The sequence below is a fragment of the Procambarus clarkii genome, chromosome 78, assembly GCF_040958095.1.
Source record: "Procambarus clarkii isolate CNS0578487 chromosome 78, FALCON_Pclarkii_2.0, whole genome shotgun sequence".
Classification (NCBI taxonomy): Eukaryota; Metazoa; Arthropoda; class Malacostraca; order Decapoda; family Cambaridae; genus Procambarus; species Procambarus clarkii.
In genome coordinates, this window is record NC_091227.1 from 10197355 (window position 1) to 10223345 (window position 25991).

General features: G+C 43.2%; 1 protein-coding gene across 1 annotated transcript in view; it reads right to left on the reverse strand.

Moving 5' to 3' along the window:
- Window positions 1-3500: 3500 nt before the first annotated feature.
- The window catches only part of CSN1b (COP9 signalosome subunit 1b), a 100040-nt gene continuing 77549 nt past the window's right edge, over window positions 3501-25991 (reverse strand). The window contains exons 10-12 of the mRNA XM_045727491.2: window positions 23428-23516; window positions 17470-17599; window positions 3501-5270 (exon numbers count right to left, since the gene is read on the reverse strand). Of these exons, the coding sequence (XP_045583447.1) occupies window positions 5040-5270; window positions 17470-17599; window positions 23428-23516 (450 nt within the window). The 3' untranslated portion in view covers window positions 3501-5039. The remainder of the gene's footprint in view (window positions 5271-17469; window positions 17600-23427; window positions 23517-25991) is intronic.

Here is a 25991-nt window from a genome sequence, read left to right on the forward strand (position 1 = left end):
ATATATATATATATATATATATATATATATATATATATATTTTTTTTTTTTTTTTTCGTGTTGCCACCAACTTTTTAACACTTTCCAATTCGAAAACATTAGGGAATGCGACTGACCAGCAACTTTCATCTTGTTCGTATAACACACCGAACATTGTGTATCCCATATATTGAAGGTATTTTGCAATGTATATATTATCGTTCATATTATTAAATTTGAACAAATACACCTCACTCCTCTTAGACCATCATGAAAGGCATTGTATAACGCCGGCAGCTTCTGTGTGAATGAACTGTGTATATCCCTGTTCATGTGCACTGTCGAGGTTTCAGCGCCACGAGGAAGATTATAGATAGAGCTTTGCTGTTTGTGCATTGTCAGACACCTTTAATGAGTTGTTGTCTTGCCTATATACTGAGATCGTTGGGCTGACAATCCCCAAGTAGGCATGTGAAGGAATAGACGAATTCGTATTTTTTTTTTAAGGCATTTCGCTTTGTGCCAGGAGAGTCCTTCATGAGCATGTTAATTCGTGATCTTCTTGCTTTTATAGTATATTGTTAACGGTCTTCTGGTTCTGTCAGTAGACAAATACATTATTTGTCCTTATTAAGATACTCTACATGAACTCCTTTTCCTCAGCTCACAAAACTGACGAAAAAAGATAGAACAAAACTAAGTCCTTCAGGACATTTTTGATAGAAGCGTGACCCTTGCTGACACCAACCAGTACTGTATTTATCATTTATCCTAAGGGCCACTATCTCCTTAAAAGCCTCAATTGGACCAGAAAATCGGCGACTTGTCAAAGGTTTTATAACCTTACTAGGCGAGGTACCCGGCTATGGCTCGGTCTCTCATCACTCGTTCACTATCCCCCCTCTTTCTATCTTCCCCTATAACTTTCTCCCCTCCCATTTCTTGTCCCTCTCTACCCTTCACCTCTTCTTCCCTCTCCACCTGTCTCATCCTCTTTTCAAACATTCCCCCTTCTGTCTGTCTGTCCATCTCTATGTTGTTGTCTTTCGGTCTCTTTCTTTTAACCCTATTCTCTGCAAGCCTATTTGTCTGTATCTCTCTTATAGTATCTATAGTCTACCATTGACATGTGGGTGTTCTGCAGACGGGAGGAATCTAGTGGTGTGAAATGTTAAAAAATATACAAATATAATAGTTATCTGTTTGCTTTGAGAAAGCCTTTGAAACTATTGGAGGTTTTTCTGTGTTGTGTTACTATGGCCAAAGTAGGAATAGGATTTTTTTTAAGTTTCCCGAGATCAATGAATAATGGTGAATATTACTAAAATAAAAAATTTTGTTTGACATTTTCAAAATATTTTGCTAGGTGTAGCTGGCAGGCAGTGTAAAAAATTCACCTTGTGGGGTCAGAATGTGACCACTGTATGCTGTTCCTTCTTGAATTTTGGCAACCCCTACCAACCTATATTCGTCCCGTACCCCAGATCATTCTCGATGCAAAGTTGGGCGACACTAACCCAGTCTGGTCTCCAACCTTGGACGGACACACACACACAAATACTCCATACAGTTTCAAATGTAGATATGATAAGAGCCCAATAGGCTCAGGAATCTGTACATCAGTTGATTGGCGGGACCAAATAGCCAGAGCTCAACCCCCGCAAGCACAATTAGGTACAGACAGACATTCTGCCTTATAGATACAGATGGGTTAAAAAGCATCTCTTGTTTTGTCCTACATTGTGGCTAGTTGAGCTTGAAGCTGTTGCACCTTCTTAAGAAGTGGTTTGGATTAATATTTTCCAACATACATTGCCTGAACTAGTCCAGAAAAAAGGTGAATATATTACTACATAGCTAAAGGGTATACATACCATAATAAAAAAAAGAAAGAAAAATTGCCATCAATTTAATTATTCACAATATACTGTTTGACATTCCGGATAACCACAATTGTATTGAATGCAACCTAAATTTATTTTTTGTGTCCGAACCACCCGATAAGAATTTGTCCGTTCTAAAGGAAAATAATAAGAAAAATTTTAATGCAAGGAAAAGTGTCAAAGTTGCTGGATGAATGAAGTCACATTCATACATTAAGTAAGTAATGTTTAAGCTGTTTCAAGACATCAAATCATACCTGTGGCAAGTTTCAAGAATTCCACTCCAATAGCTTGGCCCAAGGGCCTGTCTGGAGGGTGATCATCTGATCACTGTGGATATTGCTGGTAATGAGCCAAGAAATTATGTAACCGAATGTATTTTTTTTTTTAATACAGTACAGTGCACAAATGTCACAAATGAAGGCAACACACTGTACAATATTAAGAAAATCACAACCAAAATCTGTATTATCCTAATAGTCTAATATGTATTGTCCTGAAGGGCTTTCAGCAGAACTAGTTTAGTTTACCAAATAACTAGAGTTTAATGGAGTTGGGAAAAGAATAACATTTATAATCTGGATATTGGGTGATCAAGTTGTGGCTATAATGTTACTGATCATATTCCTTTTTGCTGCAATGGTAGCGATCTGAGTCGCCCCAGAAAAAAACAGGGTGCAAGTCTGCACTTTAACCTCACTGGCAATGTTTCATTACAAATCTAATGTGCTAGGGTGCAGATCCAAAGCAAACATCGTTTCCCAGTCTAAATATTTATAGACTATTGTATATCCACTCCCAATTCGTTCTCTTTCAAATTCCTGTAGCTGCATTTCCCATATGGCATGAATTTCTACTCGTCTCCTGTCTTACTTTCCAATTTTCATCACCTTACAATTGTTAGGGTTGAACTCGAGCATACATTTGTCAACCTATCGCTGAAATCTGTCAAGGTCTCTCAGCAGAGCTACAGTCATCAATTTTCATATTCCTCAGTTGTGAACACTGAAATGTCTTTGCTCATTTCCTTATGTACGATTATTTATAGACCAGAAATAGTAACAGTCCTAGGATCGACCATCATTGGAGAAGATGGAAGCAGTAGAGGTAATGTTTGTGATGGAGGCGATGGTTGATTGTGGTTATCAGGGGTTTGGGAGGATGGTGAGGGAGTGAGCAACAAAAGTTATATTAGTTTTATAAGACTGTTTAAAAGTATTTAAAGACTAATTTTAATATAATAAAGAATTTACCGAATACAATACAAAGAAAGAACAGATCCAGCAGTAAAAACAAATTGCTATACATAAGTTCAGTATTCCATTTGAAATCAATATGACAGTGAAGATACCGAATAGAAACCTGTATTAAAAAAAACTACCGGGGAATCCTTATTGGGAACACCAAATGAGCAATTTAACAATAATGAAGAGCAGCTAGAATTTTGTTTTTACTAGTTGCACAAAATACTGCATGAAACCCCAGCTTGACAATGTATTAGTCAATATACTCTAAATAAAATGTTTATTTTAAGACAAAACATACAATTGTGCAGTGAAATGACAACTACTAGCTCAATCAATGCAGATTTATTTCTATTTAATGAACATCAAATATAGGTAAGAGAAACTCTGGTCATAGTGTTATTATTTTACTATTCTCAATAGAAAATCACCTTTTTTCCCAGCCACTCTTTATCAACACTGCAGCCCACAGTCAAGGTTTGCATGATGAATACAATGGATGGAGAAGTTTCTATTTCTCCTTCATGACCACTTCTCATCTTGTGACTGGATCTTGAAGATGATTTATATTCGTTAAAGTGAGATGCTGCTGCTCTTCTTGTGGCAAATACACTGGTGGCAAGCCTGAAGCAGTGCTGATGCAAGAGCAAAGATTATTTGGCTGAAATAAATCTCTCAAACAAATTTTTTGAGTTATTTAAAATCTGATATCCATAGACTTTGAAGGTACTTGGCCAACCTTGCTATAGGGTGCATAACAGTGAATCAGCAAGTCATTGGGGTAATACACTATGTATGGTCTCCTGTGCAAACACTGTGATCAAGAATCTCAAAGCATTACACTGAAGAGTAAAAACCCTTTAACCGGCCACTGTAACTTCCAAGGCAACTGCAAAATTCTTAGGAACACTGCATTTCTTACTAGCAAATATATGTACTTGCTGCATCATAAAATAACAAAAGTTACAGAATATGACAACCTTGTATCTCCGGCTGAACTCTTTCAAATTCAGTAAACAAAATGGACTTAAAAGTCTAGACTAGTGGCTTGGTCTGTGCATGATGGATAAATACCAAAATCTTGTTTTCAAACGTAATAAATAGGCAACAGGTAATAGGAGCTATAAACACAAGCTACAGAAGAACACATGAATAACCAATTATAATGTTGTAGTAGCAGCACTTGTGACATGCACATTGGGTGACAATAATAGTCAAAAGCTGCATTTCACTGTCACCTTTGCTTTTTTGTAATTGTACATAAAACCAAAAGAAAGCTATTTATTGAGACTCCAACACTACTGGATACTCATCACTATAATGTTGCAATTCAAATGCATCACTTTCAATTAAAAGTCAACTTATAGGCAGTAGAAAATAATAAGACTGCTCATCACAGTACAGGAGAGAAAACAACTTAGGTGGCAAGTCACAAATGCTGCAACTTAAATCTTGATTTTTTGCTTTGGCTATTCACTTGAAGGATGCACTGTAGTTTATGTGAGCACTTGAAGTTTTCTCGGTTGTGTTTTACTATACAATATGGTATAACGAACACCAAGTAAATAGCATAGATATACATAATTCACAGACCTGAGGTTCATCTGCTAGTGTTCACGAGTCAGTGATCACCACATAAAAAAAAAAAGGACTAAGCACACTTGGATGTTATGTTGGATCATGCTTCAAATAAAGCAAGAGTGTCATAGAACTCCTGCAAAACTGTCACCAGTGAAAAATCTCACAAACATGTATCTTTTGCCACAATCAACAAGAAATGACTTGTACAGTAGATCACTGCAGATATAGAACTCAAATGAGCAAGTTTTGCAGAGTCTCGTCTCTTGTGGCGCGCACACGGTGGACTGAACATATGGATTGAAATTCAGCCCAGATCTAGTTTTAACACAGCCTGGACACTGGCATGTATATTTTAGTTCCTTGGAGCAGCTGCAGAACTGTTAGTAGCTGCCATAGTAACATCTCCACTTCCTTGCCCACCCCCTCCTCCTCCTTCCCGTGGCGGACTCTTAACATGAATCTGATTCTTGATAAGTGCTGACCGCAAGATAAGGCCTTTCACCCTCATGATGTGCTCACGACCCATCTCCAGTGACCGCTCGAAAGTCATACTCCTCTCTTCTACTGCCTTGGCATACAAGATCTGAAATTGCAGAATTGAGAAAATTAGTGAATAATTCTTTTATCTTAATTTGTCAAAATTATAGGAAAGCAAAAAGGATGATTTAGGTATTCAGGTATATAGTTTTGCTACCTGATTACCAAATTGATACTTTTGTAAGCTTTTGTGAAGAGAAACAAGATATATCTTAAACTGCTTTATTACTAGTGAGGCACTTGCCCCTATTCTTACTTATTCTCAGTAAGTACTATCAAGTGGTTGTTATTCATTTGTCATGGTAATCTCTCTAGGAAGAGATTCGGTCTGCTCCATCATCACCTATTCTATCGTACCACGTCTATATATTCAAGAACTGCAGCCACAAGAGCAACACCACCACCTCTCAAAACGCCTAGACAGTATAACCAGTCTACCTCCCCCACGGCCCGTCACCCTCCTAGCATCTGGTGACGCCTCAGGATCACAATACTTCTGAAACAAACAGTTAAAGTGAGCCGGTTCCTAGTTATCGACAATACCAGCGCCACCTGAACGGCCATCGTTCCATATAAATAGAAGCCAGCAACCACCACGATTCAGATTACTCCCGAGTGCTCTACTAAGTAGAGCTGTTGACATATCTCTGTGTGGTAGCAGGTTTATGCAGTCTAGCTCACAGTATTCTAGCATCATATTCTATTTCCACATTAACCTAACGTAAATTTAATTGTTTGTTGTTTTGTTTGCTTTGCACTCTTTGTATCAAACTAAGCTTGGATATTATTTTTTTGTTTTGTAATTTGTTTAAAGTCATTATTAATAAGTTAAGTATTCTTAAATGTTTCTCTTTTGTGCTTTATCCTACAGCTGTCACACAGTGAAGTTAAACAGCAGCCTAATTTTTTTTTTTTTTATATGATTGGCATTCCATGTGCTCTAGAGAGACTGCACGAACATCAATTTTTCTCGTCATACATTATTTATTGGGCTTGTGTTTAAAAAATATAATTCTTCAAGTGAAAGTAAGTAAGTAATTATCAAAAGAAGGCACCAAACCGGGAAGGCTATGTAGCACCATCAAATATGCAAAATAATCAGAGGGCGCTAAATATCACCAAGGATGCCAATACGAGAACAAAAACGCATAAGGCGAACGATATCAAAAGTATCCGAGTCACCAAGAATTCTATCGAGGGACAGGTGACCGCAAGGGGCGGTCGGAAAGCAAGACACACGCTCGTCCTGGAAGTCAGGACATTCAAGAAGGACATGCACGACCGTAAGAGGGATAATGCAACTAGGACAATAAGGAGCAGGGCGGTGCTCCATCAAGTGACCATGGGTTAAGCGAGTATGGCCAATACGCAACCTCGCCAGAGCTGTTTCCCACCGCCGGTTACGGTGGAAGGAGGACTGCCACAAGGAAACACAACATTTAAGAGTACGTAGCTTGTTACCAGTAACAGACAACCAAGAAGCCTGCCAACGGGTAAGGACTGAGGAATGGATAACCGGGTAAAAGTCGGAATACGGAATGCCCTTACGAGAGATGGGACAAGAGCGGACAGCTTCCTTGGCGGCAGCATCCGCACGCTCATTTAAAGACACACCAATATGGCTGGGAACCCAACAAAACTCAACCGACTTAAATTTACTGTGAACGAGAAACAGCCAATGCTGGATCTCGACAACCACTGGATGAACCGGATTAAAGGACCCGAGAGCCATGAGGGCACTACGAGAGTCAACAACAACTACAAAGGAAGACTGACAACGAGAAAGCAGGAGACGAAGAGCATAGAGAATAGCATAAAGTTCCGCTGTAAAGATGCTAGTCTCCGGAGGCAAGCGACACATATAAGTGCGATCAGGAAAAACAACAGAGTAGCCAACACCGTCCGCTGACTTAGACCCATCGGTGAAGACAGAAACGGAGCGGGAGTGAGAAGAAAAGTGCTCGAGGAAAAGGTGTTTTAGAACCGTAGGAGGAGTAAAAGCTTTAGTGATACGGGTCAAGGATGTACAAAACCGCGGAAGAGGGACCCTCCACGGGGGCAAAGAAGGAACAACACGAGGAGAAACATCAGAAATACGAACGGAAAGAGAATCCTGCAGGCGAGATAACCGGACAGAAAGAGGGAGGTGGTGAAGAGGAACAGGAACTGCAGGAGGGGTAAAAGTTAAAGCACAACAGAGGCGAGAGGAAGGATGTTGCAAGGACCGCGCAAGATAGCGAAGACAGTAGCGATCACGGCGGTCCTGGAGAGACAGGAAGCCAGTGTCAACATACAAGCTAAGGACGGGAGTCGAACGAAAGGCACCAGAACTGAGGCGCAACCCAGTATGGTGCAAAGCATCAAGACGGCGAAGAGTAGAAGGAGAAGCAGACGAGTAAGCAGGGCAACTATAATCGAGCTTAGACAGGACGAGAGAGGAATGTAAAGCAAGGAGAGCGCGCCTATCTGCCCCCCAAGAAGTATGGGACAAGACGTGAAGGAGGGTAAGGGCCTTAGAGCACTCAACACGGAGGTAAGAGATATGGGGAGACCAAGACAAACGAGTGTCAAGGAATAACCCCAAAAGCTTCGCAGAATCTTTGTATTCAAGGGGATGACCATAAAGTGACAAAGAGGGACGAAGAACAACCCGTTTCCGCGCAAAAGTCATGGCACAAGTCTTAGAAGTAGAGAACTTGAAGCCATGATCAGAGGCCCAAGACGACACGGCATCAATGGCAAGTTGAAGCCGGCGTTGAAGGAGAGGCGAATCATCACCCTGACAACAAAGGGTAAGATCATCGACATAGAGAGCGGAGAAGACACCAGAAGGAAGAGAGGAAAGAAGACCATTGAGGGCAACCAGAAAAAGAGTAGTGCTCAGAACACTACCCTGGGGCACACCTTCGTATTGCTGAAAAGAGGGAGAGAGAGCGGTACCAAGGCGCACCCGAAAGGAACGACGAGAGAGGAAGCCGCGGAGAAAGAGAGGGAGATGACCACGAAGGCCAAAAGAATGAAGTTGAGATAGGATATGATAACGCCAAGTGGTGTCGTAAGCCTTTTCCAGGTCAAAAAGGACGGCAACAACGGAGGTCTTCGCAGCAAACGCAGTACGAATATAGACCTCCAAGTTCACCAGGACATCTGTCGTGCTGCGGCACTTGCGGAAACCAAATTGAGAAGGGGAGAGGAGGTGATGGTGTTCCAGGAACCACATCAGACGAACGTTAACCATACGTTCAAAGAGTTTGCAGACACAACTTGTGAGAGCAATAGGGCGAAAGTACTTAGGGGAAGTACCCAGAGACCCCGGTTTGCGAACAGGGAGGACAACGGCATCGAGCCAGTCCTCAGGGACTGACGACGACTCCCAGATCCGATTATACAGACTCAGTAAATACTGAGACGTGCTCGGAGGGAGATGGCGAAGCATCTCATAATGAATACCATCGGAGCCCGCCGCCGTAGAACCGCAGAGGGCCAGGGCAGAACGAAGTTCAGAGAGAGAGAAGGGATCATTATAGGGAAGCTGAAGATGAGTGCAGAAATCTAAAGGACGAGACTCAAGGACAGGTTTACGAAGAAGGAAAGATTGGGGAAGATGAAGACCAGAGCTAACAGAAGAAAAGTGGGAACCCAGTTCGGAAGCGACCTGCAACGGGTCCGCCACAAGAGTATCATGGAGGTGAAGGACCGGTGAAACATCGGGAACGAACTTATCCGCTATCTTGCGAATACGCTTCCAGATCTGGGCCAGAGGAGTTTCGGACGTAATTGTTGAGACATAAGATGCCCAACATTCACGTTTAGCTGTACGGATGGCCCTACGGGCCACCGCACTCGCTTTCTGAAAGAAAAGAAAAGAATCGGTCGTCTGCCTACGGCGGTGCCTCTTCCAGGCTGCACGCTTACAGCAGACAGCCCGAGCACAGTCCGCATTCCACCAGGGAACGCACTTCCGTGGACCCCGAGAGGAAGAGCGAGGAATAGAGCGGAGGACAGCGTTGAAGACAGTGTCATGAAAAAGGAGGAGAGCGCGAGAGAGAGGCATAAGGGAGAATTCAGAGAGAGCAGCACTGAGGGTAAATAGGGTCCAGTCTGCCTTAGCAAACTGCCACCTAGGGAAAGAGAGGGAAGGGCGAAAAGAGAAAAAGGAAACAAGGATGGGGAAATGATCACTTCCATGGAGGTCATCAAGAACCTGCCACGTGAAATCTAAGTAAAGAGAAGAAGAGCAGAGAGAAAGATCAAGACAAGAAAGGGTGCGAGTCCGAGAGTCCAAATGAGTGGGCTCACCAGAATTCAGAAGAGACAGGGAAGAAGAGAGGAGAAACGGCTCAAGGAGGCGACCCCGGGTATTCGTCAGAACGTCACCCCAAAGAGAATGACGACAATTGAAGTCACCCAGCAGGAGCACAGGCTCCAGCAAGGAGTCTAGGAGGTGTTTCAAATCAGGAAGAGAGAGCGGGACACTCGGGGGGAGATAAATGGAACAAATTGTGTACCATTTCCCCACGAAGATACGAGCAGCAGAACAATGGAGAGGCGAAGGAAAAAGCAAAGGAACAAAGGGAACATCGGCACGAATCAAGAGAGCAGAAGAATTAGAAGCCCCAGCAATGGCTGGGGGGGGGGGTAGAGAAAGGAATAGCCACGAAAACGACCAGGACGAGCACCAAGCATTGGCTCCTGGAGACAGACACAAAGGGGGCGAAAACCGCGAAATCACAAGTTGGAGTTCGAGGAAATTGGCGTAATAACCTCGAACGTTCCATTGAAGAATGGACAACGACGAGAAGAGAAAGGACAAAAACAGAGAACAAGGAAGAAACAAAGGCGAAAGAGCAACAGAGCACGTTAAAGAATATCAGGGTCGGGATCAGGGTCAGCAAAGTCAGGGTTAGGGGGCATGGGTAAACTGAGCAAAGACGGAGGGAAGGAAACGGGAGAACAGATAAGAGGTGGGCGGGCGGGGTCCGGAGGAGGAGGAGGAGGAGGAGGAGGAGGAAGAGGAGACAACGGAGAGGAGCAGTCAAGGACAGCAGCAGGAAGAGGGGGAGTAGAAAGAGGGGAGCGCACCTCAGCAAGAGCAGCAACCGAAAGGGAAGCAGGGGCCAAAGAAACCCCCAAAGCAGGAACAGGGGGCGCAATCACTGAAACGGGAGGGGAAGGAGCAACAGAGCCAGAAGTAGGTGCTGAGGAAGAAAGCGAAGCCTTCTTACCCGCCGGGGAAGAGGAAGGAGAGGAGCCAGGCTTTCGCTTCTGACTTAAAGAGACCGGTGTCCCAGGAACTACGTACCGGGCAACGGATTCCAGTGTCTCAACAGAAGCCGAACGAGAGCACACACGACGGCCGTTAGGAGAGCGATGGACATCCGCCCGCACCGACAGGTGGTGGGGAGAGCCGATAGATGGAGGAAGAGGATCGGAGGGGGACGAGGAAGAAGACACAGGAGACACGACAGACCGGGTAGAAGGAAGGGGAACCCCAGACAGAGGACCAGGAGGAGGATCCTTCGGGAGAGAACCCAAAGGAACAAAGGAGGGGGCAGTGGGCGCATCAGGGTCCAAGGCCCGGAAACGGTTGTGAGTCTGAGGAAGGCGGGAAGGACGAGGAGAGGAAGAGCGCAACACGCGAGCATAAGAGATATTAGCAAAAGGCGGGAGCCGGCGAACCTGGCGCCTCGCCTCAGGAAAAGATAAACGCTCCCGTTGCTTCAAGTCGAGGACGGCTGCCTCAAGCTTGTAATGGACACACGCACGGGAGAAGGTAGGATGGGCCTCACCGCAGTTGAGGCAACGAGCCTGGGGAGAAGTGCACTCCGACTTAGAGTGACCTTCACTCCCACACAAAGGACAGAGAGAGACAGTCCCAGAGCAGCGGAGGGCACCATGCCCAAACCTCCAGCACTTGTTACAAAGTCGAGGAGAAGGAATATACTCCTGGACAGAGCACCTAGCACCAGCAAGAATGACAGAGGATGGAAGGGTCCTACCATCAAAGGTGATCTTCACAACGCGAAGGGGTTGACGGCGACGACCACGAGGGGGATGAGTAAACGAGTCAACCTGGAGGACAGAATGGCCTTGGGCATCAAGGATATGCCGAATATCATCGTGGCAATCCTGCAGATTCCGAACACCGGTTGCAACATGGGGTGGGAGGAGAATAGTGCCAACACTGGCATTCATCTGAACGTTCTTGGAGACCCGAACAGGGGTCTCGCCAAGGCAAGATAAGGCAGCCAAGCGGGAAGCCGCATCCTGAGAAGGAGCAGCAACGACACATGTACCGAGACGAGTGGGGTTGAAAGTACCAGACGCATCCACGGAATCTACAAGATGCCGATGGAGGGAGAAATCGTCAGGAGGCGCAGAATCAAGAGGGAGGAGATCAAAGTATTTGGCCCATGAAGCAGGACCAAACAAGGCCTGATACGCATCGGCACGAGAAGGAATCGAGCGAGTGCGGTTGGGGCGCGAACGGCGTTGAGAACCCCTAGAGAGAGAGGGGTCAAAAGGCGCAGTAGTCACAACGAAAGACTTAGCCACACCAGGGGACGAAGTGGTCACCACCGGGGGCTGGAGGCTCGACCCAACCACAGAGGAGGGAGGGGAGCTGGGGGAAGAAGTCAGGACGGTCAAAGGAGGAGCAAGGTCGGGGCCCAACGCAGCGGGAGCTACAGAGCCTGGTCTTCCAATACAGGCCGACTCGGGGGCTTGGTCGCCCACCCCACGAGCCTGAGAGGGTACAACGGAAACATTCAACGACATAGAGACGAAAAATGACAAATTCATCCACGAATGTGCCCCCATACCTACCATGGAGCCACAATTAGAGGCAGGATACCCAACAGGAAGCTATCGCCGATCATGCCGGGGCCCCCTAGGGGTGCGTCGTGAGTATACGCCCCACAAACGCCACCTTAAGAACCGTCAGTCCGTCGAGATCGGGTTCAGCGACGAAAGGGGGATTGACAATAAAAGGTTCCCCTCGCTCGAGACGTTGGGTACTACAGTTCTACGGGTGCAAGAGTATGCCTCCTCAAGCACCCGGGCGTCAAAATAAAAGAAGTCCAAAGAAAGAATCCAAAACAAGCAAAAGGTCGGCAGGAAACGACAAGCAGATAGGAGAAGAGGGGGGAGAAAAACGAAACATAAGGAAAAGGAAAAGCGATCCGGCACAATTGGAGAAGACAGCAGCAGGAGTGCAAGGCCAGAAAAGGACAGAGGACTGCCCAACGGAGCATCACACTCCGGCAGCCGTCCACCAAGCCCCCTCACGACGCCAACGGGCCGGATGGGGAGGGGGTCTTCAAGTGAAATACTTCTGATTAATTAACAGTGTATGTTACATTGATTATGCCAGAAGGAACATATTCTTTGAATTGTATTTCACATGTCTGTCATTGATATTATTGTGTTGCACAATCACTTTTCACTGTATACTTCACATGCTTGGTTTTACTTCCATTCAGTGGCCTTGTATTAGTGGCGTATGCTGAAGTCTTAGTCTAGCCAACACAAACTCCCACAAACAATTTCTCCGTGCAAAAATAGACCATGGGGAGATGGTTGGCTTAATACAAGTTTATGCCTATTGTGGTTTATTTTGTTATACCAGTGTCCTATTCATAGTTTGTTAATGGCTGCAGGTTAATCTGTACAGGGTAAATTTTTCTTTAATGTAGAGATGGCTAAACTTATTTTGGCCTCTGTGTCCAGTACATTTAAGTTAAATGATTTTGCACCGACACGTGACCTGCTTTGTGTTTACTATATGTTCCGAAAAATCACTGTTGGATTTTTACTAATACTACTACTATAGAATGTTAAACTGTATTTCTCTAAGGCTGCAAGTTTATTTAGTGTGAGGACAAATACAATGTGATTATTGTGGCTGTTGTTGCTAGTAGTATGGCATATAACTACTGTGAATATATTAACTATTTCTTACAACATTTTCCTTGGTTTACACCTGTACAGATGGCTTCTAATTCCCTGCCATCAAGGATCTGGGGGACCATCTGTGTAAACATTATCCTCATTTCCATTATTGCTGGAGTTGTTGTTTTAGGTTCTTTTGTTGTTCTTTTGGAGTCCGAGTGATTAGAAATATTACAATTTCTTACTTTTACTGCAAACGTGCAGATATGCCAAGGTGGTCGACTTGGCATATCAAGTCAAGTTGGTACATGACTTGGCATATCTTAAGGTTATCTCAAGATGATTTCGGGGCTTTAGTGTCCCCGCGGCCCGGTCCTCGACCAGGCCTCCACCCCCAGGAAGCAGCCCGTGACAGCTGACTAACACCCAGGTACCTATTTTACTGCTAGGTAACAGGGGCATAGGGTGAAAGAAACTCTGCCCACTATTTCTCGCCGGCACCTGGGATCGAACCCAGGACCACAGGATCACAAGTCCAGCGTGCTGTCCGCTCAACCGACCGGCAGGTAGTTGGTACAGTTGGTACATGACTTGGCATGTACCCTGTTGTCAGCCCAAAGTGCTGACAACAATGTAGAGAACAAGTTTTTGTGTACAAAAATAAGCTTTTGCTCATTTTAATAGGATCATTTTGCTGGTGAAAAAGTAGAACCCGCAAGAGAATTCTTGTACGTTATATCTAATGAAAATATTATTCTCGTTTTGTAATGCTGAAAACCTGGAATACCTGCTTCTGCATGGAAACAGCTAGGTGTGGATTAAACCACTCCAATGATTAGTTGAATCCTCATGTTATATAATGGGTCTAGTTACTTGAGGCTTTTGGCAGCAGCCAAGTATGCTTTACTTTGGTAATTCATTTTGAACAGAATCAATTTTCTATGTAGATAAGTAACAATTTCTATCTGATTCCTATGATGCATATGCAAGAGAGGTAGAATTCATATGTACCCCACATTATCAACATTTGCCCGAAATATTAAAATACAAGATTTCCATGTTATTTTGGTGTGGAAAATGAAGACCATCAATTTAGTTTATATATGTTATCAGAGAACTACATAACTATCCCAAAATTTGCCAAACATCCCTGACTTCTGTGGCCAAATGGAAACCACTATCAGAATCTGGTTCATAGAGGCAAAGGAAGCTTGGAGATCTTAGATCAACCAAAACCCAAGAAAACTGGTCAGAATGTTAGACACAAAAGAAAATAAATCACTGTTCTTAACAAGAAAGAAAATTAAGAAACAATGCAAATGCAAGTTGGCAGCAAGTAAACCAACTTTGCTCCAGTTCCTGTGACTGCTACCATATGACAGCTTAGGTCATAAGTGATCCTGGTCCACAGCACATGATCCTTACCATGTGTGGCACAAAGCATACTTAAACATACTGGGAAGAAGGGAACTACGTAGGAACTGGCCAAAAAGCGGCACTCGGTGCTCTATTTCTGTGCTGGCTCCCCTCAGTAACTCCCCAGTGCTTACTTACAATGGTGCCTAGGAGAGAAGAATTTATTTGCTGAAAAGAAACACAGGATTAAGAAAAAAGAAAGACAGACAAGGGCTTCCTTACCACGAGTAGGCAAAAGACCAGGGCAGGGTTCAGGAAGGTAGAACACATCAGCAAAATGCCACCCACCCAAATATCACAAAAGCTCAGATGCAACCCAGACTATCCAGTAAGTAATAGGCAGCCAACACCATATTGGACCACCAAAAACTGCTATTAGCAGTAGGCATTTGCAAAGAAAATCAGAATGATTGAAAACTTCCACACATCATGAGTACAAGGATAAACATTTAGTTGGCTGAATCAAACAACCCTCTTGGTAACTTAGGAGAGCTGGGAATTGGAACAATCAATCAATGAGCAAGGATCGATAAAACGAGCATCGACCCTACAAATGCGAGTAGCATGCAGATAATGGCCCAAAACGGCAGAGGACAATGCGGCTAATAAACCTTTGGCCAGACAAACCAAACGTCAATGACAAAGTTATTCCTTCAGTAAATGGAAGACTTGCTTCCAGCTAAAATTAATGGCTAAGGCTGGAGATGTGGGAGAATACACCATGTTAACACTTTCGCTCGGGGATGACGCAGGATTGCGTCATCCGTTTACTGGCGGTAATGCCGGGGATGACGCAGCATTGCGTCATCCACTTTAAAAATTCGCCAAAATCAGGTTTTTATCCGATTTTTTGGGGACTGGTTTTAAAATGCGCGCCGATGTCTTCCCATTTTCTTTGTTGTGCCTAGTGGCCCGCAGGCGGCGCGGCACACGCCGTCGGCCCATTGTTTTCGCTCCACTGTTGTGACCGGTGTCGCCTCCCCTCGCGTCTCAAACGTGTGAACATTTCGACTATTTTCCGTGGCTATATTTCTTACTGCAGCTTCAGAAACTATCTACGCTTACTCCACGATGGATAGTGATCATGAACAAGGCCCTTCCAGGAAGAAAATTGCGAAAGAAAGGCGTGAAAAGCAGAAGCTGAGTAGTGTACAGGAGAAGTACAAGCATGTGAGACTAACTCCCACCATCCACTCCACCTATACAAAACATGGGTTGACCCTGCAGGAAACGTTTTCCAGGAGCAGGTGGAGTGGATAAAACAAATGTTCAACCCATGTCATGTTCAACACACAACACTGAGGTGGTAAGTGCAAATTTTTTTATCATTTATTTATTTTTTTTTTGTTCATACTTTCCCGTATTGTATAGGCAATGTTGTTCTTCAATTGGCCCTTATATGCACATATCCATCTGAAGAATTCTATTAGGAACATTTTCATACCTAAATGAGCGCTGTAACACGAAAATTGAGATTACCACCAGGAAATAATACTAAACATATGTGGGCGGGAATTGGGAGTGTAGCGGGAAGGCGTCTGAGCGCTCACTCACGGCTAACGCGTAGCCCGTCTTCAACTCGTCGGCGGTTGGAGCGTGACCAGGTTTTTTTTTTTTATATGCTAATATTCCTCTAGAGAATTCTATTACGAACCCATTGAGACCAAAATGAAAGACCTAGGACGAAAATTGAGGTGACCAGAGTGAAAATAGTGAAAACATTTTATTGGGTTTGCGCGCTCCCGGGTAACTCGCTCGCACTTTCTCTGCTTGCTGCGGGTAATTATCCGGGCTTTTGGAGTTTATATGCATTTAGTGCTGTAGAGAATTTTATTGCGAACACCATGATTCCAATTTTAATCTCGTAGAACGAAAATTGAGGTGACAAAGTTGAAGAGAGTATACACTTTTCGGAATTAACGCGCGCTTCCGTGACATGCTGGGGCCCATATCGCCCTGTTGAGGGGTGGCGCGCGGGGTGCGCGAAAGTGTTAAGAAAACAAAACCATTTCTTCTGGTGAAGAGCAGGAAGCATGGTAATAAAACTGTCAAAAACCTAATCTAACAAAAATGCCGTCTTGAAGGAGTCTTTCAACAAAACGAAACAAGAAACAGCGAAACAGAGGGTAAGACAAATATCATAACCTTATCTGATGACCAAATAGGTTCAAGAGGAATGTGAGCCAAATGGAGAAGAAAGAACACCCAATACAACTTAAACGGGAGAGAAGATACTTCTATCCCAAAAGTAAGCAAATCCAAATATATCACAACATTAAAGTTTACTTGGGTTAGCTTCAACATTTAAAATGGCAAACAGGAACTTTGGGGATATGTAGATGATATCCATATAACTTGCACCTTAGTCCTACAAAAATTGCATGACAGACATTCAAGTCATCACAGAAAAATGGCAGCCATTTTTTATTTTCATGTATGATTTAATTAGGTACAATACTACTGAATTATCAGGTAAAGAAATTGGCTTTGCAAAGGAATAACATCACATTACAGTCATTTATGTTGTATTTACAGATGTAGCCACAGGCTCTACAACACAGACCGTAACTACACCCCCAAAAGATGCATTGTGTGGACAGCTACTGGTCAGCATACAAAGTTTAACCATCAGGTTTCAGTAACCCGAGTACTTCAGCACCTCACCAACAACACATTTTCCTACTTTTATAACTGTACCATCTTCTAAAGAGGACCAAAAAATACCATTTGGGCAAGAATTATGTTTTCTGTTATATTATAAACTTACTCATGGTTTCAACATGTGAATGTGTTCTCTTTACTCCCAAGAAACATGGACTAAATATTGTACCCTTTTCACAGATATGAAGATTATAATTTTCAAAATTCTGACTTGCTTGTACCATTCATTCAACTGGTATCCACACTAAACATTACTTAAAAATATAAAGCAAACTCACCTTATTATGCGAGTCTATCCGAGCCTGGATTTGCCCATCTAGTATTAGAGCCATTAACTCATCTTCTAATGCAGAAATTGTAGTATTGAAAGCTGTAGCCATCTTCTCCATGTCTGCACTCATGTATGGGCTGTTGCAAACATCTACATTAATTATTTACATAAAATTCTATATCAATTGTTTATATACCTGGTGCATTTCTGCAAAGTAATCAATAACTTCCATAAGCATATTAGCAGATGAAACCTGTAGGAAGTACATGGTACATGCGCAATAGCTCTCTCACCAGCCGTGTTGTACATGCATACAGTACATTGTATGTACATCATAGCTGGTGTATGTACAGATGTACATACATTGCTTTTATGCAAGAATAATCACAAAAACACATGATTCAGCTATGCATAAATATACACTAGGAAAATTAAACAAATATTCTGAACTTTTTCATTTCATCACATTATCAAGGAAAAACAGACATAGAAGACCAAGGTTTGGGATTATACAAGAACATTACACCTGAGTAGATTATTATCCATAAAAAAACAAATTATCAATTAATGGAAGTGATATGAAGCTGGGATGAATAACTGGATATTCCCTCATTCTTGATCATTCGGTAAATCATCCCAACTTCATGTCACTTCCATTAATCAATAACATGGTTTATGGATCTTAATCTACTCGGGTGTAGCGTGTACAATCCTAAACCATGGTTTTTTCTCGGTTTTTCCTTGATAATGTGATGCAACACAAAAATGTTCAAGATTTATTTAATTTTCCTAGTGGATACTTATGCACGGTGCTTGTATGTCTAATTCTGTATTAGTAGTTACTGTGTGAGAACAAAGCCCTGCTTATAGTGGTGGGTCTTCCTTGACACATCTCATCAAATACTATGATACTGTACTTCACTCTATACTATTTTATATAGAAGATAATGATGGGTGGTTTTTTTGCAAACACTGCAAACATTTGCAGTGTTTGGAGCCCAGATTATTGTGTACTGATGTGAAAGGACAGTAGGGTAGGGATGGCAAGGGCCTCACTACCTCTCTAATACTGACAACAGTTTTCAAACAGTTTACAATAAGGCAACAAGACTTAGAAGAAATATATACAGTATATAAATACAAAACCCATGCACATTTTTGAAGCAACCGTATAAGTCGGATTCTGAAAGAGTACCTTGCATCACTTTCATCCATTGCAATTATGATGAATTTAAAAATACAAATATAATTACAGTACAATTATGATGAAACGTTATATGGTACAGGGCAACCTCCAAAATCCACCCTATTAGAAACATCTTCAAAATAAATATTTTCCTAACAAAATGGTTCATCCATGTCTAGAAAAAGACCAGTAGTTCCAAAAAGAATTGCAGAAAATCTAAGCCTAATTCGAATATAGTAGAAATTTCTAGTAATTACATGTATTACATAACTTCTCTATGCATTATAGAGTTAGTTCAAAAAAGTTTCCAAGTTTTGCCTTCATTTTGTAGATTGTTCCATGGGTAATTAGGTGGCTTGTGGAACAACTGACGATGCCTTGCTCAGAAATAGGATTTTGAGTGATATGAAGAGACTTCCTGAGCACTAATCAACTGAGCCTGTTCCCACCCTTCACGTCCCTAATTTCTGAGCTTGTGTGGGTGGGACTGGGATTTAAGTGGGGCCGCTGGCTCCTCTGATCCTGCTGTGTAGCTACTAGCATAGTAGTGCCAGCTGGTGGTGGCAAGGTGGTGAGCAGCTCATTACCTAATACAGTAGGTAACAGAATAGGTACAATAGGTAACTGAAACATGTTCCTTTGAGGAAAACCAGAAAGAGGTCCAACGTAGAAAGAACGCAGACGACACCATAAAACAAGGAAAAAATAACGGAAATGCTTAACCCTTTAACTGCGCAACGCGCCTGCAGGCCCAGGCTTCAGGTGCGCAACGCGCCTCCGGGTGTTTTTATTTGTCACATTCCATTCAAAACTCCCCCGGCTACATGGGGTTCACATCAGCTTCCTCAGGGCTCTTGTAAACAGATGCCATCTTTAAAAAAAATCATGGTCCACATTGCTGGGTGCCAGAGCCTCAGTAGTGAGTGAGCAACCAAGGCTGGCACTCGCAGCATGAGCGCACAGCACTGCTGTTCAGCGTGTGACCACAGCATCGCCTAATATTGTCAATATATATATATATATAATCTGTTTTATTTAGCCATGATAGTATTGTAGAAGAGCCCGAGTGTGATAATGACTGGTACAATGTTCAAATATCAGTGATTCAATGCTGTTCACGATGTTCACAGCGCTAGCCACGGCACCACAGCATTATTTCGTCCATGTAGGAACCTTCAAACGACTATTTAGGTTCCTTTTCAAAATAAACTTGTGGTCAATTATTTATTTACAAGTATTAGTGACCAGGATTGTGGTTATAATGAGCATTGTGCGTAGGAAGGAGGAATTTTGGTGAGGGAGGGAGGAAGGGAGAGAATTGAAGCAGCCTCACTGTGTGGCAGTAACTCATGTTTTGCTCACCATACTAGTTTCGTGGTTCGCAATGGGGAACACACATGTACATGGGTATATACAGTGTGTGTGGAATAGTGTAATAACAGCACCAGAAGTATGTTGTGAGGAGCTATTTTGGTGAGGGAGGCGACGTCGTAATCGTGGCGTCGTCTGCTGTCTGCTGTGTGATTTGTCATGCAGTGTATGGTGGCCACTGTACTGTTTGGACACAATACCGGCTTACTTGCATAGTTCTGGTAAATAAAACATCTGGATAGGTATATATAACATGTGTAAATTGTGTAATAAATACAATAACAGTATGGTGGAAGGAGCAATGTTGGCGAGTAAGATGTTGGAGTGAGGGAGGGCTGGCTGGGTGTGGCTGCTCACACTCGCGGTGTTCTGAGTGTGTTGATGGTGAATGTATATAGTGTGTGACAGTGTATAGTCCGTAAATAGATTGTATATATACGTAAATTAGCATGATACATGGTAAATATGTGCAACATATGTGTACACAAGTGTCATGCACGCAACACAGTGTCTTGGGACAGTACAGATGTTTTACTGCCATAATATAGTGTACGTGTTCATTATACACAGGATTAGCACGTAAAAACAAATAAAATGTACTTGGAACTATGCGCAAAAAATGTGCAAAAATATATTCGCGGCAACTCGCGTGCCCCACCGGCCCCGGGAGCATACTGCTCTGGCGCACGGGATATTATGACGTCACGGCCCACCTTTCGGACCCCATAGCAGCCAAAGTAAGTACAATTTCGAACTTATGTTGCTATACCCATATACAGGGAGGGGTTTTTGACACTTTCCAAAGAAAAAATAATTTTTTCCCAAGGTTTCATTTCCTGCGCACTGGGGGGATGTCATATTTATAGGCCGCGCAGTTAAAGGGTTAAGCAGACACGACTTTCCCTGCAAAGAAGGAATAATTTAAATAGGGAGATTGAAGAAATTGAAACACTTATATCAGACTGAAGAATGGCAGAACAGAAAGCAATACAGGAAATTAAGAAAAATTCAAAATACTTCTTCACATATGCGAAATCAAAAGTAAAAACCACTGCCAGTATCGGACCTATTCGTACGGGTGAATGTTCATACACAGAGAATGACAAAGAAATTAGTGAAATCCTAAAAAAAGCAGTACGAGGACATGTTTAACACTCCAATAAACAGCATGAAAGTGGAAGATCCGGACATCATCTTTATGCTTGATATCCAAATCCCTGTAAATATAACTGATATCAACACGAGCATACTAGATTTTGAAAGAAATTGAAAACATGCCCATACACTCAGCTCCAGGTCCAGATACATGGAATTCAATATTTACAAAGAAATGCAAAGTGCCGGTAGCACAGGCACTCGGTATAGTGTGGAGGAAGAGTTTAGATATGGGGGAGATACCAGATGAACTTAAAGAAGCAGACATAGCCCCTCTACACAAGGGAAGGAGCAAAGCATTGGCAAAGAATTATAGACCAGTTGCACTAACGTCCCACATAATAAAAATATTTGAGAGAGTGATTAGGAGTCGGGTCACCAGTTTCAAGGAGACCAATGTCCTTCACAACCCAGGCCAACAGGATTTCGAGCGGGAAGATCGTGCCTCTCACAGCTACTTTATCACTACGAGAAAGTCACTGAGGCATTAGAAGAAGAAAAACAGAATGCAGATGTGGTATATACAGACTTTGCAAAGGCATTCGATAAATGTGACCATGGAGTGATAGCACACAAAATGAGGTCAATGGGAATAACTGGTAAAGTAGGACACTGGATACTCAGTTTTCTGTCGAATAGGACACAACGAGTAACAGTCACTCATATAAAATCGAGTCCAAGCGCAGTTAAAAGCTCTGTACCTCAAGGTACAGTCCTTACACCGCTGCTTTTCCTTATTCTCATATCAGATATAGACAAAAATACAAGTCACAGCTTGGTATCATCCTTCACAGATAAGACAAAGATCAGCATGAAAATTACCTCTGCTGAAGACATTGAAAAACTTCAAGCAGATATTAATAAAGTTTTCGACTAGGCAACAGAAAATAACATGATGTTTAACAGTGATAAATTCCAGGTACTCAGGTACAGCAAAAATAAGGACCTTAAACATAATACAGGATACAAAACACAATCAAATGTGCCCATAGTACAAAAGCAGCATGTAAAGAATTTGGGAACAATGATGTCTGACAACCTAACGTTTAGGGAGCATAACCAAGCAAATATTGCATCAGCCAGAAAACTGATCGGATGGATTACGAGAACTTTCAAACCAGGGATCCCATCACAATGGTTGAACTATACAAATCACTTGTACTGTCCCATCTTGAGTACTGCTCAGCACTCACTTCCCCCTTCAGTGCAAAAGAGATTGCTGAAATAGAGGGAATACAGAGAACATATACAGCATACATAGATGCAATAAAGCACCTAAATTATTGGTATCGTCTCAAAGCTCTCCAAATGTACTCACTAGAAAGAAGACAGGAGAGATATCAAATAATACACATGTGGAAGATACTGGAGGGCCAGGTACCAAATCTATACAGTAAAATAACATAGTGGAGTGAATGATATGGAAGAAAATGCAGAATAGAACCAGTGAAGAGGAGGGGTGCCATAGCCACAATCAGAGAACACTGTACAACATCAGAGGTCCACGGTTGTTCAACATCCTCCCAGCGAGCATAAGAAATATTGCTGGAACAACTGTGGACATCTTCAAGAGAAAACTAGATCACTTTCTCCAAGGAGTGCTGGACCAACTGGGCTGTAGAGGGTACGTGGGCCTGCAGGCCGTTGCAAGCAACAGCCTGGCGGACCAAACTCTCAAGTCTCGCAAGGCTTGACTCACAAGTTGAGCCTGGCCTCGGGCTGGGCTTGGGGAGTAGAAGAACTCCCAGAACCTCATCAAACAGGTATCAAGCAGAATGTTCAGTGACTCTCCTGGTGATTCCAATTATTTTTTGAAGGGGTGTCGAGTGGTTTGTTTCTGCCATTTTGTATCAGAGGATGGTTGCTGTGGTAGAATACTGAGAGAAATCTCCATCTCCCCTCCCCAATAAGTAGCAAGATTGTGAAGTTAATTGTCATTTGTGGGACGAAAAGTGATGAAAGTCTGGCAACTTGGCAGTGTTCCAGGGTAACCCTGGCTTAGGGATCAACCAAGTGGGCACTCAAAAATGTGTGCTTCATATCCTGGTTGATACCTGGTTGATGGAGTTCTGGGAGTTCTTCTACTCCCCCAAGAAGATATCACGATGCACTATTATATCTTGTTGTTTGAGACTTAAATTTGCCATTTCTTCCCACATAAATGCATTTCCCATTATGTTCAGTTATTAGATGATGAGAAAAAAAGAAGAAAGATTGGATAATATAGAAAAAAAATGCTCATGTTAGGCTCACCTGAAATACTGGATAAGCGCACGATTCCTAATGCGTGTGTAGAGTGTGTTTAGGTGAGGTGCAAGGTACATATCCAACATCAGAATATCCTGAAAGATAAATTAGCATTTCTTCAATATTTGATTATTAAAATATTTGCATTTCTTATTAATCATGGAAGGCCTTGCAACTTCTTTAACTCTCATATTCCTAAAATATAATGTCTTCAACATGTAAAATAACTATAATAAATATTTTCCGAGCGATACTATTCTATGGCATGGTACTGTAGTTCTTTAATAATTTAAGATGTACAAATTACTCTATACAAGGCTGAAGCTTATGTTCACAAAGATATCTGTAATGCACTTAGTATTAACCACTTAACTGCACCAGCCGTTCAGGGAAGGGATTTTATAATTTTACGAAGAATAAAGAATTTTTTGGGAACACTATTTCATGCGCACAGGGGGAATTTCACAATAAACTCGGCACAACACGGTGGTTAAAACTCTACCAATGTTAAATTTAAATAAGCTTAGGAACAGTGTGTGTGCATACAACTATATTCTCTATAGTGCAATCTCCCAAATTATGGCTTCTATATATCAGTTTCTTCTAAATAATAAATCAAATCAGACTGCAGTGAAACTCTAACAGCATTTCTTCCAAGTAAAGTAATTTCCAGCAGATAATCCTATTTTTACTATTCTTGGGTTCTGAATAGTAAAATAAAAAACCAGCGTTGTATGTAATGAAACACCATTTTCTGGACGAGACCTGGAGGCTTCGCGGAGCTATACTGGCTGATATGTGTATATATTAGACCATGGCAACAGTCAATCGATGGAGTTCTAGCCTACTGGGGACCATGAGCCAGAACCTGGCCCCCCTCAGAGAGACATGAGGAGTAATGGCCAATTGACACACATGTAGTTGGAAGCCGTCTATGTCTGCCATCTACCAGGTCAGGCACCCAGAAAAGTAGGAATCCCAAAACAAACTACAGCTGGTTAAAAATTGCAAACCGAAAGCCGAACAAGCAAGCAGAACTTCCCAATCAGAAAACAAGCAAACAAACATGATGTCACCACAGTCGCCGCGCCGTTGTGCAGCTCCCCCCCATCCCGGGAGGGGAAAAAGGGGACCCCCAGACCTTCCACGCTGGCTACTCAACCCCAGTTCAGAGGCTGAATATAAAAAACGTGAAAAACCGCCGACCAGAGGGAGAGATGGAGGGAGGGATGCCGGGGAGCCTCTGGGCCTCATCCAGAAAATGGTGTTTCATTACATTCAACGCTGGTTTTCTGTGGAAGGCCTCCCTCTGGTTCCCCTGAGCGACCTAGCCAAAGATAAAGGAAAAGAGGGACTTGCCCAGGAAGTGGCTGCCACTCGCTCCTCAACTTGAAGTCAAGACAACTGGCTGCAACCTGCGACCCAAGGCTATGCATGCCTGAGAAGGGCCAGGAACATTAACGAGGTAATGTGTGGCCAGGACACTGCCTGAATGTCAGCCCAGGACATATTGCCTAAAGCTGCAGCCAAAGCCATAAACTTATGAACGTCGTGGGCACGGGATAGACCGCAGGCTGGCTGGACAGAATAATCCACCGGATGACCTGGTAGTTCCATGCCCTAGAACAGGGAAGAAGGGAAACTGGGCCAACCCAATGCACATATACTGCTATGGAGGCTGTGGCATGCAAGTAACAGTGAATGTTGCAGCCAGAGACAAAACATGATGCATCCCAGGCCGAACCAACCAAGCATCAACAACCCAAGGACCCCTCCTAAAAGCAGCAGTCTCTTTCTTTGCCAGAAAGGAGACGGCTGCAAATGAACAAACCGACCACCAGAATTGAAAGAGCTAGATCCCGGCACCGGAGGATAGCATGAAGTTCCCCGACCTGACCTCCAGGGCCCAATGCCAAAAAAAAAAAAAAACAGTTGAATGTAATGAAATGCCATTTTCTGGATGAGACCCGGAGGCTCCCCAGAGCTTACTAGGCTGATATGTTAATGTCAGACTTTAGCATCAGTCATGTGTATGGAGTTCTATGGGCCTACCGGGGACCATGAGCCAGAACCTGGCCCCCCCTCAGAGAGGCATGGGGAGCAATGGCCTATAGAAACCCCCGTGTGGTTGGAAGCATTCTATGTCTGCCATCGACCTGGTCAGGCACACAGAAAGTTAAGCATCCCAAAACAAACCCCTATTCTGGTGAAAATATTGCTACTAAAAGCTGAACAAGTGGATAGAACTCCCCCTAAAAGAAACGAGCAAATGAGCATAACGTCACACGTCGCTGCGCCGCTGTCTGCGCAGCTCCCCCCTCCCCGGGAGGGGGAAGGGGAGCCCCAGATCCCCCACGCCGGCTATCCACCCATCAGTTCTGAGGCTGGACATGAAAACACGCGAAAAACGGCTAACCAAAGGGAGGGAGGGATGCCGGGAAGCCTCCGGGTCTCACCCAGAAAATGGCGTTTCATTACATTCAATGCTGGTTTTCTGGGAGGAGCCCCTTTGGCACCATAGAGCTAACTGCCCACAGAGGAAAAACATAGGGACTTACCCGGGAGGCGGT